This window comes from Heliconius melpomene, chromosome 13, assembly GCF_056956725.1.
Source record: "Heliconius melpomene rosina isolate 202511_hmr_F chromosome 13, ASM5695672v1, whole genome shotgun sequence".
NCBI classification, from domain to species: domain Eukaryota; kingdom Metazoa; phylum Arthropoda; class Insecta; order Lepidoptera; family Nymphalidae; genus Heliconius; species Heliconius melpomene.
The window spans coordinates 15,978,525-15,994,220 of NC_140401.1; the positions used below are offsets into that span (position 1 = coordinate 15,978,525).

General features: G+C 30.1%; 2 protein-coding genes and 1 non-coding gene across 4 annotated transcripts; 2 read left to right on the top strand and 1 right to left on the bottom strand.

Moving 5' to 3' along the window:
- Positions 1-551: 551 nt before the first annotated feature.
- LOC146533144 (T-complex protein 11-like protein 1) lies at positions 552-8,032 on the bottom strand. 2 transcript variants are annotated; one of them, XM_085196101.1, is made up of 9 exons: positions 7,405-8,032; positions 7,041-7,238; positions 6,667-6,787; positions 5,330-5,536; positions 4,491-4,641; positions 4,067-4,230; positions 3,673-3,848; positions 3,435-3,601; positions 552-2,747 (listed from the first exon to the last, which is right to left on the bottom strand). In XM_085196101.1, exons 1-9 carry the CDS (start codon positions 7,500-7,502, stop codon positions 2,551-2,553), a joined length of 1,479 nt encoding a protein of 492 aa, XP_085052227.1. In that variant the 5' UTR covers positions 7,503-8,032; the 3' UTR covers positions 552-2,550. The 2 variants fall into 2 exon arrangements, with proteins under 2 accessions (XP_085052227.1, XP_085052228.1); XM_085196102.1 differs by having other exon boundaries at positions 7,041-7,235; positions 7,405-7,828.
- A 1,891-nt stretch (positions 8,033-9,923) lies between these two features.
- Positions 9,924-9,997, top strand: TRNAT-AGU (transfer RNA threonine (anticodon AGU)). Its single transcript has one exon. It is a non-coding gene; the product is annotated as a tRNA-Thr (tRNA).
- A 1,696-nt stretch (positions 9,998-11,693) lies between these two features.
- LOC146533146 (alpha-(1,3)-fucosyltransferase C-like) lies at positions 11,694-15,075 on the top strand. Its single transcript, XM_085196418.1, has 3 exons — positions 11,694-12,178; positions 12,358-12,792; positions 13,210-15,075. The coding sequence occupies exons 1-3, from the start codon at positions 11,751-11,753 to the stop codon at positions 13,496-13,498; spliced, it is 1,152 nt and encodes a 383-aa protein (XP_085052544.1). The 5' UTR covers positions 11,694-11,750; the 3' UTR covers positions 13,499-15,075.
- The last annotated feature ends 621 nt before the right edge of the window (positions 15,076-15,696 follow it).

Here is a 15,696-nt window from a genome sequence, read left to right on the forward strand (position 1 = left end):
TCATTATAAAAAATATATTTTGAAAATTTAAATTTTCGTTTGTTACCCAAATCGAATTCAGTAGTATATTTACAATAATCAATTTTGTTTATTATAATTCATCAATACAAAAATAATTTCATAGCAGCAAAATTCAGAGTATTCCCGCATAAAGTGGGCAGATGGAATCAAGTGTTAAGAGCTCCTTGTTGAATTGTGGAACTTAACGCCGCGTTTAACGTTCGCGCTTTGTTTTGTTACCAAAATTTGTAAATGCAATAAGAAAACTGGTAAAATGGAACAAACATCGATAATTTTTTTTATGCATATAGCTTTAGATTACAGTGTTATAGTTAAGTTAGCAAGTGGCAACTGAAATGAATAACTGGACTCTCTTTAGGTGATATTGTATAAATATAGAAATATATGTAGTATACAATAATATAAGTCGAGTTCTAGGTAATATCTAAAGACAATAAAAAATATTAAAAGAAATGCATAAGATGACAAAAGGTACGGACCATAAGTCTGTAGAGTAAGTGAGAATTAAATAATTTAAAAAAAAACAAACATTTGCACAATATATTAATTTTTATTCTGTGTACATACAAAATTTTACAACACATTACATATTTAAAACATTGATCCTTTGAATTAAAAATGCTTATTTTTTCATTTAAGGAATAAATGCATCTATTTTTTATAAAATTTTAAAACAATCTTTTTGTGTTAGTAAGGAAGCATTTTGTATAAGATTAATTAATAATAATAAACACAATTTCATTCAAGTAAATTTAAAAATATAAAACATTTCACTTATATTTAAATTTTAATACACAATAATGACGATTTTCTTCGAATGCTCTTTGTGGCATGGAAATGGCAAATTGAAATACAGAAATAATTTTGTATATTTATACGTTTAAAAATATTTTTTTGTATATTTATACTTTTGAAAATAAAAAAAATCCGATTGATGAATTTTAAAAATAAAAAAGAATATAGGGATTTGTATAAATCAATTTCATTTAATAATATTGTCAATTTGTACGTATTGTTGCAGCCGTTATTCTCAGGCTAAACATTCTTATAATAGTAAATATTATTCCTTGTTATTGTTCATAGCTTTTATTACATTTCTTTGTATTGAATATATAGTAATAAAGACCACACAAACATTATCTTGGTAAATCATAACCACCCATTGTAATTCATTAGTATTTTGTTTTTTTTTTCGTGAATAGTAGTAGGTTTTTTTTTTAAATAGGATTGCATACTAGTACATTTGGGTTCATTCTAATTTTATGTTTTATGTAACTGTAAAATTTTAAATACCATTAATACTATAATATATTTTAAGAATTCATGACTAAAATATTTAGATTTGACTATTACTCTATACACCATTAAAATTATTTCCTTGTTAAAATGTTTTTTTTTCTCTATATGAAAGTACAAAATTAGCAAATTTTAGGCGGATTATAATTTGTTATATGGAGATGGCTAATTATATTAAATATTCGAAGTATATAAATAGTAGAAATACTGGAATTGTAATCCGCATATATCGGAACAGTCGAAATTCCCCCGAGTGGAAATCGAATCAACAGTCGTCGTCAATCAATCAACGTCGCGTTTATAGTCGCACGTTTGTGGTACTGCGCCATCACGGCCTCTGATGGATATTGAAATTATTTATAAAAAATCAAAGTGGCAGAATTTTGTCTATTGTTTTCTGGTTGAGTTTTATTTAAAAAAATACCTCTAGCTAGATTGATAATTGTCAATAAATATGCACTTATTTTAACTGTACTTGTGACAAAAAGTTAAAAAATACTTTAAATAAGTTTGTTTGAAATCTATAGAACATTTAAGTGAGTTTTATAATAATGTTTCTTATACTTACTTTGCTGTATATAAATTTTAGTTACAAAATTGGGTTAGATAATGTTCACTAATTTCTAAGCAATAAAATCTCACTGAAAATAAACATGGGAGATTTTATCAATTTTATTTATTTTATTTATAGCAAGAGAATAGACAATAAGTTTATTTTCAATAATTTTATTGTTTTTACACGTTTCTTATTGAATTTTCATTTAATAAATACAATAAAATATTGTTAAAAAATGTTTGCTTTAACAGAAGTTGATGCTGCACCTTTCAAAGGTATACTTTAAAGTTGAACTTACAAGCTTTAACTATTTAAGTTAGCTTTTTCTTCAAGATTATTGCAAAAAAAATAAGATTAAACATTTAACGAGACTATAACTATTGTCGATTACTTCATAATATTTAAAAATTATCATCCTAGTAATATTATAAATGTAAAAATTTATGAGGATGGATATTTGTCCCGCTTTCATACAAAAACTACTGAACTGATTTAGATGAAACTACAGTAACATAGCTTATACATCAATAATACATAGGCCACAATATAAATATTTTTTCTATAATTTGGGTACAACCAACAACAAATTAAAGCGGGCGAAGCCTCATTTGGGTCGCCAGTTCAATTATATCGAAATTTAACTCAATCAAAAAAATCCTAAACAACCCAAAAGCACGTCAAGGTCTACTCAATTCCTCTTCAACAATATCCATATAATGTTTAGTAAATACCGCTTTATTATGCATGACATAGCGTAAAAGGGTTCCGGACACGTGGGTCAGTTCCTTGGTGAAGGCTGATAGACCTACGGGTATCTGTCTTGAACCGCCAGCGCAGACAAGTATCATTTTGAGGAACTCTAGGATCCTTTGACCTGGGAAAAAAAATAACATTTTTTTAAATTCACATAATAAAGATAGAAAAATATTGTGAGGCCGTCGTGACTTAGAGGCACAAGGGTGTGACTATAAAGCGACGCTAGTGGATAGAATAATTATTTATTAATATTTTAATTTCTTCGCTCTGACACCAAAGTAAAAACCCGGCGTCGAGTTCCGTCCGTTCCGTTCCTCCTCGAAAAATTCGACGGAAAATAGGGAACGAAATGCCTTAACACTAGTTTCTCTCTGTCTAACCTGCTGTGAGTGGGATACAGCGTAAAGTAAAATATTATAAGTGTCATTCCCCACTATATGAACAGGACAGAATAATATTTTTTTGGAAATGTATGTATGCCTCTTAGAAACCTCCACTTAAACACTACTGTTAAAATTTTCATATTTAAGAATTTGTACATCGTTTGATAGAATGTGAACTTTATTGGCTTGATTGCTGGGACGGTTCCCAAGAGACCCGGGTCCGAGTCGCCTATGTTCAAATTTTTATACATGTTTAAGTATTCAAGCACTGTGTTCCATTTAACCTAACTATTCTCATTTTTTTTAAATAATTTTTTTTTCAATGTTATTGTATTGTAACATATAAATTAATATAAGTTAAAACAATACATAAACAGGAATATTTTTACATATACCATGTACATAGTTAATTTAATACTCACGAACAATTTGTCTAACTCTATGTTCAGGGTCTCTAAGAGACAAAATCTGACTTCTTATAACTTCTTTAGTTTCACTTGGCAATGGGTCTTGATTGAGACCTTCCAGAACTTGCTCTGTTACAAGAACTACTTCTTCCGCAATAGAAGGTAATATGGCTTTCAGTTCTCTGAAATAAAAATAGTTGTTTTGGGTAGGGGAAAATAAAAAAAAATATACTATCATTAAATGAAAACTCACATATCATTACTAGCATTGTCCAAAATAATAAATATCTTGTCTTTAAGATTTTGTTTATGTTGCATTTGCGAGTCGCCGGCAAAGGAGGGGCTGACTAGCAAGATGGAGGCCACAGATATTAGGCGGTATACTTGTATACCTAGTTCTGTAAACCGTGGCTTGTCTAATAGGATTGTCTGTGGATATAATAAAGAAAATTATATTTTACGAAAAAATATTGCAAATTCGAAGAGAAGAGAATTCGAATTATTATTTACAATCCGAAGCTTTCGAAAATTACGGGCGCTACGTGGGGAACGGAGCGTCTTATCACTAGGTTCCCACTGTCTACACTGCTTTATTCGGGATACAGCTAAGACACACGATAGAAAAGAATAAAATGGAAAAAACTAACCTCAGGATATTTCTTATTATCATCCCACTCCAACAATTCGAGGTATGCCTTAGCTAAACTTTGAGCTGTGACATTCCTTATAACGATCGCGTCGGTCACTGGAAGACTTAGTTCGGATTTATCTGTATGACTTAGAAGCCATGCTTTAGTATGTTGAAGACCATCTGTAACAGATTATAATTTTTTTAGATATATTTTTCGTTCCGTGTCCATTGTGAAACTCAATGTATTTTATATAATTAGATCAGAGAAAAAATAATGGTTAAAATATAAAGCCATCCTACTTAACGCCATCACGCCTTGGTAAACGCTGTGGGTTCAATTCTTACTCGGGGGCATGAGAGTGAGTCTCAACACTAAGTTCTCTCTGCATATTCTCCTATATGTTGAACAAAAACAACAAGCTGCAAATTAAAAAAACTACCTTCAGTAATCTTTAACATTTCATCAAACTTGGCTCTCTCGTATTCCACACTCTCCTGCTGTACGTGCGGTCTTATCATGGCTATTAGTGTATTTGCTAGATCTAGTTTTAGAACTTCGAGAGTTTCCAAGATCGCACGGAATATATCCACCTGGAAAATATTTTTTAATGATATTTATTCTTTTTATTGTGATTTTTTTGGAAAAGGTAGAAAAACATTAAATGTACCAGGATTTGAATACGAAATTTTTAAAAACTGTCACACTATGACCGCAGCGACCATTAGGCCTTTATTATTTTTATAATCACATGTTATAAGTATTGAGGATGTATACAAAGAAATTAGATCATGTGAATTACATTTATGATCCAGCAAGTAAATGTGTGATTCATATTCAAGTTCAAAGACTTTATATTACCAAATGAGTCAGACATGTTCAAAGGTTTTAACATTTGCTTTCTTACCCATATTAACTGTATAACATGATGTCATGTAAGTTCTTTTTGAAAAAAAACAAATATTCTGTTTTAGCTGTATTCAACATAGAGCGGGGCAGGAAGAAGGAACCTAGTGTTAAGATGTTACGTTCCACACTTTCCACCAAATTTTTGAGGAATTGTGTGTGAAGAGACGGAAATCAACGCCGCGCTTTGTCTTGTCCCCAGAGCGACGAAATAAAAATAATTAATTCTTCAGAGTCTACAATAGTCACAATCAGATACCTCCTACTACAAACCTCAAAATTTGGAAAAATAATTGAAATTAAGCCAATTTGGCTACAATTTGTATAAGCGACATTTATTATATAACACATAAATAAATCAAAATTTACACTTACAGTATCAGTCATTACAGTAATATTTTGTATCATTTCATCTCTAGCAGGTGCGGCAAGCTTGGCCATCAAATCTATAACAAATGTTGCATATTTTTGGAAATCCAAACCATTATTTTCAGCTTGTTGCTTTATAAAATCTGCATCAAGTACTTCTTCTATCATATCTTTGATACGGGTGTGTCGCGGAAGTAGAATAGAGAAGAGACCCTGAAAGTAAATACATCGCTAAAAATGTTATACATAATTGTGTCTATACTATAATGTTAAAGCTAAAAGAGTTTGTTTGAACACACTAATCTCAGGAAATATAGTTTACATTAAAAATATATGTACAGGGTGGAATTGTCAGCGCCATTTTAAATGAAACCACAGTTTTAACTACTCTATAAACGCCTAATATAATTCGGAAAAAAAATAATTCTCAAAAATGAAAAAGTTTTTTTCAAACAAAATAAATAATAAAATTATCGTTTTAAAATAAAACGCCATTTGTAAAGTATAACATAGGCACGCACACACTTACCTGTCAAAGCGGCAACGTCGCATACGTATGTGTGCGTGACACGAAATACAGGTATGGATAAAAATCGTGAAATGAAAAAAAAATCCTACGCCCAAACCGTTGAGGTACCTTGATTATTTTTTTTTAATTCTGGGTTTGACATATTTTACCCTACATGCAGTTTCAGTAAAAGAAGCGCTGCCTCTTCCACCCTGTATATATATTGGAGAGTTCATGTGTAGTGTTAAGTGGTAGAACTCAATTTCACATCTTGTCTACCAGGGCTCCGAAATGGACACAGTTAGACACTGTCCCAATATGTCACAGCAGAGATATACCTTCATGTTTATTATTAAAATAAAAAAAAAGTTCATATGTTATCAATTATTTTAAGTAGCTAAGATTATAATATAGTTTTAAAAGTAGGCCACCTAATATGTCCCAATTTAACCAGATGATGGACTTTAACCTTAATGAAAATTTTATATTTTGCACTATACATCATTGTGTATCAAGGAGCTGTTATCATATTGTAGCAAAGTGTCTGACTGCAGAACACAAAGGTTGTAGATTCGATTAACATTCACAGAATTATTTTTTAATTTCTTTGCTTTAGTAACAAGACAAAGCAGGGTGTTGAACATGTGAGCCCCTCAACATGTAATCTTTAAGCATTTGAGTCTTTTGTGGGGAATGAAGTGACATTAGGCTCTTTGCCTACTCTCCTATATGTGGGATATAGCATGAACCCAAAAAGAAAATATACACTTAGAATGTTATAATAGTAAAAAGTATTTCAAGGATAGTATTAAAAAAATATTTAAAATAAGCTTACTTGTTTCACATCTCCTAATAATACAATAGCTTGCTTATATTCAGGTGGATCTGAATTCAGCTGCTCTCTTAGGATATCAAAATAGGCTCTATGCATTGTTTCTTTAACTAACTTTTGATAGCTACAAAAATATTTTAAAAAGAAAGATCTGTTAACATTACATACTACAGAAATTAATAAGAGAATGATAATATTCAGATATAGCAGCAGAAACAAATATTATAAGACCATTACTCAATGTTTTATTAAATATCCATCTTAAAGAACTAAACATTTGAATAATATTTTGCATATATACCATACAAAATATTATTCATCATCAATTGAAACAAAAATCAAGAAGACCCAAATATATCAAAGAAATATTTAAATACCTATTGTCTGGAGGTTCAAATGGTTCCAACTTGAAATCCTGATCAACAGCAATTTCATGAGCTAAAGCCATATTCTGCATGCCATGGGCAGCTTTCATAATGTCTTCTAAAGTAACAAAGTTAGGTGGTGATGCACCAGTAATGGTTGAACCCCTAACCCTAAATTGAAACGGTTCGTTGGCAAAATAGCTACGGCTACTGTAAAAAAGACATATAAAACATTTTTAATAAATGTATAATTAAAATAAAAAGTGGATTATGAAAAAATATTCAAAATAACTTTATCGTAATCCTCTTTTTCGTGCAGTTTATTATAATTTGGTAAATGTTTTTTGTAATAAAAAGAAACAAAAATACTATTCACCTAGACCCTGTAGACACTGGTTGTGAAGGAATCTTCATATTTTTGCCTCCTTTGTCTTCTTCAGATCCGGAACCACTAGGCTTCTCGCGGTCACTCATGATGAAATCTTTGTGTAAACTGACTAAGGAAGTTAACTTGCCCCTTTTTCATCCCATATACGGATGACCACTCAATGGAACCACGTCAAAATATTATTACTTTGTGTAGAATCACCTTGATGTACATAACCTTACTTTATCAACTAAGGAACATTGATATTGAAGCATATATAGAATAAAAGTGCTATAAATGGTTACAAGGCACATTAAAATTAGATTGTACTAATTTAACTGATCTTAATCTAAAATATTTACACGATATTTTGTTTACTTATCGTTCGCAACTGTTTTCATTCACTTGTCAATTTCATTTTCGCAAATGTACTGCAACTGTCATTTGTCTATATGTCTCATGGCAACATTGAAACCACAGAACACATTTATTCAACTATTGAAACTATTATGATTGAAACTATTTTAATTTGATTTGATTTGGCATGCTCGAAGCGTCATAAGTTAAAAACTGAACTGAATTTAATTTAGTAATGTTTTTTAAATGGAATCAAATTTTAAAAAAAAATAGTAGCTTGCTCTTTTTTTATAAAAACTCGTTCTCAAAAACGAGCTTAATTATTTTTTAATCATTTATGTGTTTTTATAAGATAGTATAGTGTATGAAAAAGTTGCAGAGTGAATGGAATTCTCTTTATATTTATCCAAGGTCCTGACGAGAGCTAAGTCCACGATCTCCAGTTTATTAAACAGGCGCACATTAGTGCCGACAGGGATCTTTCTCGATTGGAGCTCGGTCTGTTAAAATATTTTAATTTGAGAAATATTCTTATCCGAATGTTAATCGTAATATACTATTGGGCTTGTTTATTTAGTTTATGCAGTGGGGGTTTTTGTTTTTTTAAATATTTTTTTATTTTTCACTTTTTTGTTAGGATTTATTATGGTAATGATAATCACGATATACCTTTTTAAAATCATCGTATTGAGTTCATGAATTTGATACCCATATTACGGTATTCGAAATTTTTTTAAGTCTAATGGTCTAATGGTGGTTTTTTAAACTAAGTCCAATGGCGTCCCACAGCCGGCATGATTATTTTTTTGAACGTCACCTATCTAAGTACACGTGGGCTGCTAAGATAAATCTAACAATAGCTCAATTATGTAAATCCGTTCAGCGGTTCTGGAGATATGAGATAATAAAGAATATTACATACATTCACACAAGATACGCGCGAAAAACATAATCCTTCTTTAGCAATCGGGAAAAAATATATCTACTATTTTTGCAATCAAAATCAAAATATTCTTTATTTATGTATAACAAAACCTTTTTTAAACAATATTTAGTTTTACTATTTTTTTTATTTGTTTTATTGCAGCTAAACAAAAACTTCTACTAGCTTTTTAAACAAAAATCCATGATAATACCCAATACCCAACAACTACATCAATATAAAAGGTAAGTTTTTTTTATACAACCACACAGATTGATTGGCTTTTAAGCTTTTAATATCTTTCTGAAAATTTATTATCTACCTATACAAGTACATTGTATTTGAACGTTTAATCAAATTACTAAAAACGCGTTGTTATTTTGTCACAAATGATTGCAATTTGCATTGATTCTAATGCCCTTCGAGTACTCACTTCAATGACGGTAGCGAGAAAAAAAAATACATTTTGAAACGTTTTTCAAAGCATCCATCAAAAAGATTTCGCGCAAACGAAAACGAGGGTCCTTTATATCGGACGAGTCTCACCCACATCATGGACACAATACATTGCATGTTGGAAAAATCACGTCAAATCCTCGTGACAAATGAAATAAGAATTTTCTTTTTGAATTAAATTATATAAGCGAAATATGAAATGATAAAATGTACGTATTTGATTTGGGTCCTCTAACAAATTGACACGTTCCACAAACGTGATTTAAATAAGGTTGATACGAGTAGATAGTAGAGAATAAACTACAAAGCTGTTATTGGGATTTTTTAATTCTACAATTTATTTATTTTTTCGTTTCTAATATGCTATATATATTATTTTCATGATTTTTTGTGGTCAGTGAATTTTTATGTTTTAATGGCAATGAAATATTCAGGCATATAAAATCAAATCTTTGTCTTGTTTTTTATTTTCTTAAAATTTTATATAGGTATGTATAAACTTAAAACATAGATAAAATCTGCCTGAAAAACAATTTGACTCTTTGAAACTCTTCCCAGGCATTTTAGTTATTGTATTTTTCCCGATTATTATGGAAGGGTTATTTTTGTATGATTTAAAACGTTAACTCAAAAAATGTATAATTCGACATTCAGAAACTATACAATTATTATTAAAACTTTACAAACCACTTCAATTTCTTTTAAATAAAAAAAGTATGTTATAAAGTTATAATACGGTGGTCAGAATTGCAGTATCTTCCTATATTTTCCAAAGTCATATCACACCACCTACGGCGCCGTGGCTTAGTTGGTTAAAGCGCCTGTCTAGTAAACAGGAGATCGCGAGTTCGAATCTCGCCGGGGCCTTGTGGAGATAATTTCTTTTTGTCAGAATTATTACAAAATTGAGCATATATTTTTAGGTAGTTAGTATTTTTTACATATTTATTTATACATATTTTTTAGCTTCCTGTATCCCGCATATAGCAGATTAGGCAGAAGGAACCAGGGACTGTGTTAAGACACTTCGTTCCCATTGTGACACTCCCTTTCCAAACTTTCCACCGAATTCTGGAGGCATTGCGTGTGTGACTGTATGTGGTGGAACTCAAGACTGCGCCTAGTTACCATAAGGAAGAAATGAAAATATTGTAAAGTGAATTTAAATAAATAAATAGAAATATAAACACAAAATATAATAAGCTATATTTTATTTTTTCAGGCCAAATAAATAAAGAGAAAACTAATTTTCTGGATGAACTCGTTCAAACTGTATTCGAAGGTAAGCAGGCGGCGCCGTTAAACATTTTCACAAGACGTCGCCGCTACGCTAGTGGATGCTTTGACGGCTTCATTTTAATTTGAAATTTGCATTTTTCCTATTTTTAAGCTTTTAGACTAGATTTTTCGGTTGATTTTAGCTAAGTAATTAGTCAGGTGAAATAAAATAGATATTAACACCATTTCTTAGACAAATAAAATATATACCTAGTATCTGACTATACCTACACTTAGATTTAATATAAGTAAGTATTGTATTTATAGTAACAATTCTGGATATATATTAGAAATATTTCCCTTTCATTTTATTAGGCAATATTGTAACATTTTGATTTCATCGAAGGTTTTCTCAGAAGTAGGTGATGAAGCGCACTCCGTATATTACAATTTACAATTTGTAGAATAATTTCCAATAAGTAACTGCGGTGGATAAATAAATTTCCTAGTAAGGCCGCTTTTCAAATAATAAGTTTCGAAATTATAAATTATAGTATACTTTATTAAAAAAATCATAAATTTGAATAAATTGTACCTAATAAATAGTAAACGGTATATGTTAGCATTTTGCCTTTAATTAATAACAAATTAATAACCTTGATTTGCACAAAGAAACAGGTATCAAAATAAACGGTAGCTAAATGAAAGCTTAGTCGGTAATGACAATATTAGCACGACAGAGGCGTTCAGATGATTAGAAATTTAGATTGTCCCGAATGCCGGGATCTGGGAGTCGACAAAAACTAGACTTACGAGTGGAGCGCACTTAGCATAGCAATTAACTGTATGTTTTATTATGATATTTGGTTGAGGGGATATCTTAGGAACGCCTGGTTGCATCTTGGCGTATTTAAGCGTCGAAAATTTTAATTAATTCATTAATATGTATATATACTCTTATAATACGTTATATACGTTATATATGTGAAATAAGACTATTACTATAGCACAATTAGACAATGTTAATAAAAGTTAACCTGTATTTATATGAACACAATTTATTTTGAAAATAAGCAATAAATGTAATAGTGTCAATTAAATGGCTTATATAATATGATTTTATAAGATATCTACTAAAAACGATTACTTATTAGATAAAACAATATTTTTTAACATTAAAGTAATTATACCTTTTAAATTTATTTTGGGCGAAATTAGGTAAAACTAAAATTTATTTTTTATTAAATACTTATTCAATAAGACGTCTATCAATAATCCGTATGCCATTGTATGCTATTGTAATGAGATTACCGAGTTGTGTGTATGTTATACATATCTTAGAAGATTACTTCTAAGAAAATCTCAGAATAATATTCAGTTGTGAGAAGAATCTGGTAATACAATGACTCGTGTATTGAATTTAGTGAAAAGTCATGTTATGGTTTTCCTAATAGTAACTCATTTGGCTCTAATAAAATATAATAAAAAAGTTTCTGTAATTAGAATAAGTCGTTTCGTTCCCGATATAAAGCATATTCTTCTGTGGACTAAAATTCACAATTTGGAAGGCGAAGGTCAAAATTACTTTCTTACTCACAAATGTGATTATATAAATTGTTATTTTACAATGAACAGAAGTTTGCTTGGGGATGTGAGATATTTTGATGCAGTTCTTTTTAATTTACAAGATATAAGTGAAGATAGAACTCCTCTGCCATCGCTACGTAGCTGGAATCAAAAGTATGTTTTAGTAGCTAATGATTCGTCAGATAACTTCCCAATATGCAATGCTCTGTACGACGATTTCTTCAACTGGACTTGGACGTATAGGTTTGTTTTATATTATAATTTTAATCAGATTTCCATATCATATAAGATTTCTACATATGTTCTCTAAATAGAAATTTCAAGAAAAAGTTTAAAACATTGTAAATTGAAACGCATATACTAATTACTCCATTTGCACTTACTATCCAAAATTTAAAAATATTTCTCTCTTTCTAATACAGATATGATTCTACAATGACGTATCGTTTCTTCACAATATATAATTCTGATTATCAAGAACTTGGTAACCATTTCCAATGGAACTATAACATGAAGCCCATAGATTTGGCCTTAAAATCTCAGTTCGTTACGAAATCTAAAGCAGCTGTAATTTTTTTGGACAAATGCACCAGTAAAAGTAGGAGAGAGATACTAATTGAAAAATTAAACGCGCATTTACTTAAGTTTAACTTATCTATTGATGTATTCGGTAAATGTGGCTCGAAACAATGTAGGAGGAAAACAATGAACCCATGTTTTTGGAGATTGAAGAAGAATTATTACTTTTACTTGGCGTTTGAGGATTCTGTGTCATATGATTATGTGACAGATGTTGTTTTGTATGGTTACAAACATAATGCAGTGCCAATTGTGTATGGAGGAGCCAGATATGACCAGTAAGTACTAGCACAAATAGATAACGAACAGATTTTAATTGTAAAATTATTACTTATTAAAGTTGTAAAATCTTTAAAATGGTCCGATCGAATCCAATAATTATTAATAATTTTAAAGTATTACTCTTAGGAAAGAAATATACTTTTTAGAAAACGTATAAAAATTTGAACGTAGCTGGATTTCGCCTCTTAAGAACCGTACAAGAGGCGAGACAATGCGTATTGAATCGGTGAACTCTACGCTGCATCCCATTTAGCAACATAAGGAGCCAGGAAATGAAAATAATTTATATTTCCGTCTGGGAATCGAAACCACAACCATCAGATTTACAGTCAGACGCTGTTCCACAGCGCCACGACGACTAATAATAGTAATACATATAAGTAGAAATAGTAAAAATATTCTTTTTTCTTCAGATATCTTCCTCCAGGTTCCTACTTAAACGTACAGAACATGACAGTTAAAAACTTAGCTAACACAATCTACGACATAATTTCCCACAAGGACAAGTATTTTGATTTCTTCAGATGGAGAAATTACTACAGTATCACGAAAACGCCAATATTGAACGCATGTTCTTTATGTTCAACGCTGAATAATCCTGGTCGTTTAACCCAAAGAAATATTTATAATGATTTTAGAAGGTGGTGGAATCCTTTTTACAAGTCACGATGTGGAGATGGCAATAAGATATTAGGACTATAAAATTAAATATAATTACAAATAAGGATTATAAAGACATTATATTCGTAATTTAGATTTTTAATTTTTATATGTATTTTTAAGTTTGAATAATGTTAGAAAGTCCCAGTAACTTATATAGACTTTTGGACATAAGAGTATGAATGTTAATATTTTTATTATGTTTCTCTTTCTTCGAAGTAAATAGTGAACCAACACTACCACCTGGTAGTGGGCAATCGAATGGCAATATCAATGAAATGCCTATAATTTTTAGACATAATCTAAGTGAGTATCATGAGTATGACAAATAGTTTATATTTTATATGTATATTCCACATGTAAAATTTGATAAATATCTAGATTATATATAATTGAATACTTATAAGTTGTTTTTAACTTTCCGCCTTTATGAGATATAGTGTGTTAGTGGAGAAAAAAAAGTATTTAAGAAATAATTATTCTTTCATGCCAGAATTGTATCCTCAACCATCGCCACCACGTACCACCACGCGCCTACCACTCATAATTTAACGACAGCGTCAAATGAAATTATTAAAATGCAATTTAAATCTGGATTATAACAAGAACTACCATTGTAATATAATATAAGTTAAACAAATCAGCAAATTTTCGCTAGTATCCTATACAATCCACAAACAAGGATTAAAAGTTTAAATGATTATATCGGATTAACGTATGTGTTGCCAGTAGGTGTACCGTCGCCGGTGTTGCCCGTGTTTCGGCCTTCGTAATTAAACTTTAAAACCCATGTTACCGTTTATTGCTGTTAAATATTTGCACAATAGCCTTTGTGTATATTCGATGGCGATATGAATTTGTTATTTTGATTATATTTTAATTTTTATACCTTTGATGTTGTTTTTAATTTCTCCGATAGGTCAGTTTTGATATGCCTTTCTTTAAATAATTGGTTGTGTTTTTTGTTTTTTAATATTAAAGATAAAAATTAAAAAAAACACGATTTCTAGTAAAAAAAAACTGGTTGAAAGATAAAATAAAGTTTCCCCCAGTCTAGTCAAACCAAGGGAGGGATTTGGCTCCATTACCATATTTTGTTTTGTTCTAAGCAGGAATTGGAGAATGTCACTGCAACAGAATTCTTGTAGCAGGTAAATTTACCTGGAGATTTAAAAAATAAAAATAAAAAAATTATGCAAAGTTATTATAAATTTATTATATTATAAGTATTGTGTAATATTTATAACAAGCTTCCAATATAATCTTATCTAGAAAGCAAATCAAATGAATTTGCAAACTGAAGATGGCAAGGTAAAAGGTAAACTCAGTTTAAAATGGAATACCTAGTCGAGAAAAAGTAATCTACTTCGCCGACGGCAAGTACGTTTGCGTAGGTAAATTAGTTGCTAGTTCTGCCTGGGAAGTTAGATTGCCTTGACTCCTTTAATTTTTGTCTGGATGTTTGTTATTTTCCTTCGTCTATGTTCTGTGCCGAGTATTTTTATTGCTTCTGCAGTAGGTAAAGTTATTAAACAGATTCCTTCCATTTATTTCAGAACTAGATGGAGTTTGAAGAACTTTGTGTATTCATTTTCATGTTCAATAAAACTGATGCTGTTTTTGTTTGTTTTATTTTGTAAGGAAATTTCTCAAGTTAAATATTGCAACTCGTTTTCTTAATTATGTAAACAGTTTAAGGGCTTCGCAAATTTATTTAAGTAAGCAATTAAAATAATGCACGTTGGATTCTCGTTAATCACATTAAAATACCAAAAGATGATATTTATATGCAAAATATTAATAAATTTATAATTACACAAAGAATTCAATTTTGCTTTTGTATTAAAATTTCAATATAACATTATTGAAAAATTACGCACCATTCGTACTTTATAAATATTTATCTTTATCTAGTTATTAATTATTATACAAAATACAGATTATAAATATAATTATATTAAAAAAAAGAAGTATATGAATTTGTCTTAGTCTACTGATGTAGACTATATAGAATTATTAAATAAAATACAGATTATGCTAAAAAATAAAAAGAACACAAAAGTAAATTATTATCTTAGCCTGTAAGAATGTTTAGCGACATTCAGTTACCTTACGGTATTTACATTCGGTATGCTCCGACTCCGAGCACTGTCTCCAACCCGACCCTATTTAGTATGCAGTGGACGACAGTGATTTTCCAATGAGCGGGTGCGTGCCATTGCAAAGACGCGATGTCTTCA

Excerpts from the sequence above, each read along its gene's own strand:
- LOC146533144 (XM_085196101.1), bottom strand. The coding sequence starts at position 7,502 with ATGAGTGACCGCGAGAAGCCTAGTGGTTCCGGATCTGAAGAAGACAAA. Across the intron at positions 6,788-7,040 it reads TTTGAACCTCCAGACAATAG|CTATCAAAAGTTAGTTAAAG; the intron begins GTATTTAAATAT and ends ATATTTTTGTAG. Across the intron at positions 4,642-5,329 it reads TTACTGTAATGACTGATACT|GTGGATATATTCCGTGCGAT; the intron begins GTAAGTGTAAAT and ends AATATTTTCCAG.
- LOC146533146 (XM_085196418.1), top strand. The coding sequence starts at position 11,751 with ATGACTCGTGTATTGAATTTAGTGAAAAGTCATGTTATGGTTTTCCTA. Across the intron at positions 12,179-12,357 it reads AACTGGACTTGGACGTATAG|ATATGATTCTACAATGACGT; the intron begins GTTTGTTTTATA and ends TTTCTAATACAG. Across the intron at positions 12,793-13,209 it reads GGAGGAGCCAGATATGACCA|ATATCTTCCTCCAGGTTCCT; the intron begins GTAAGTACTAGC and ends TTTTTTCTTCAG.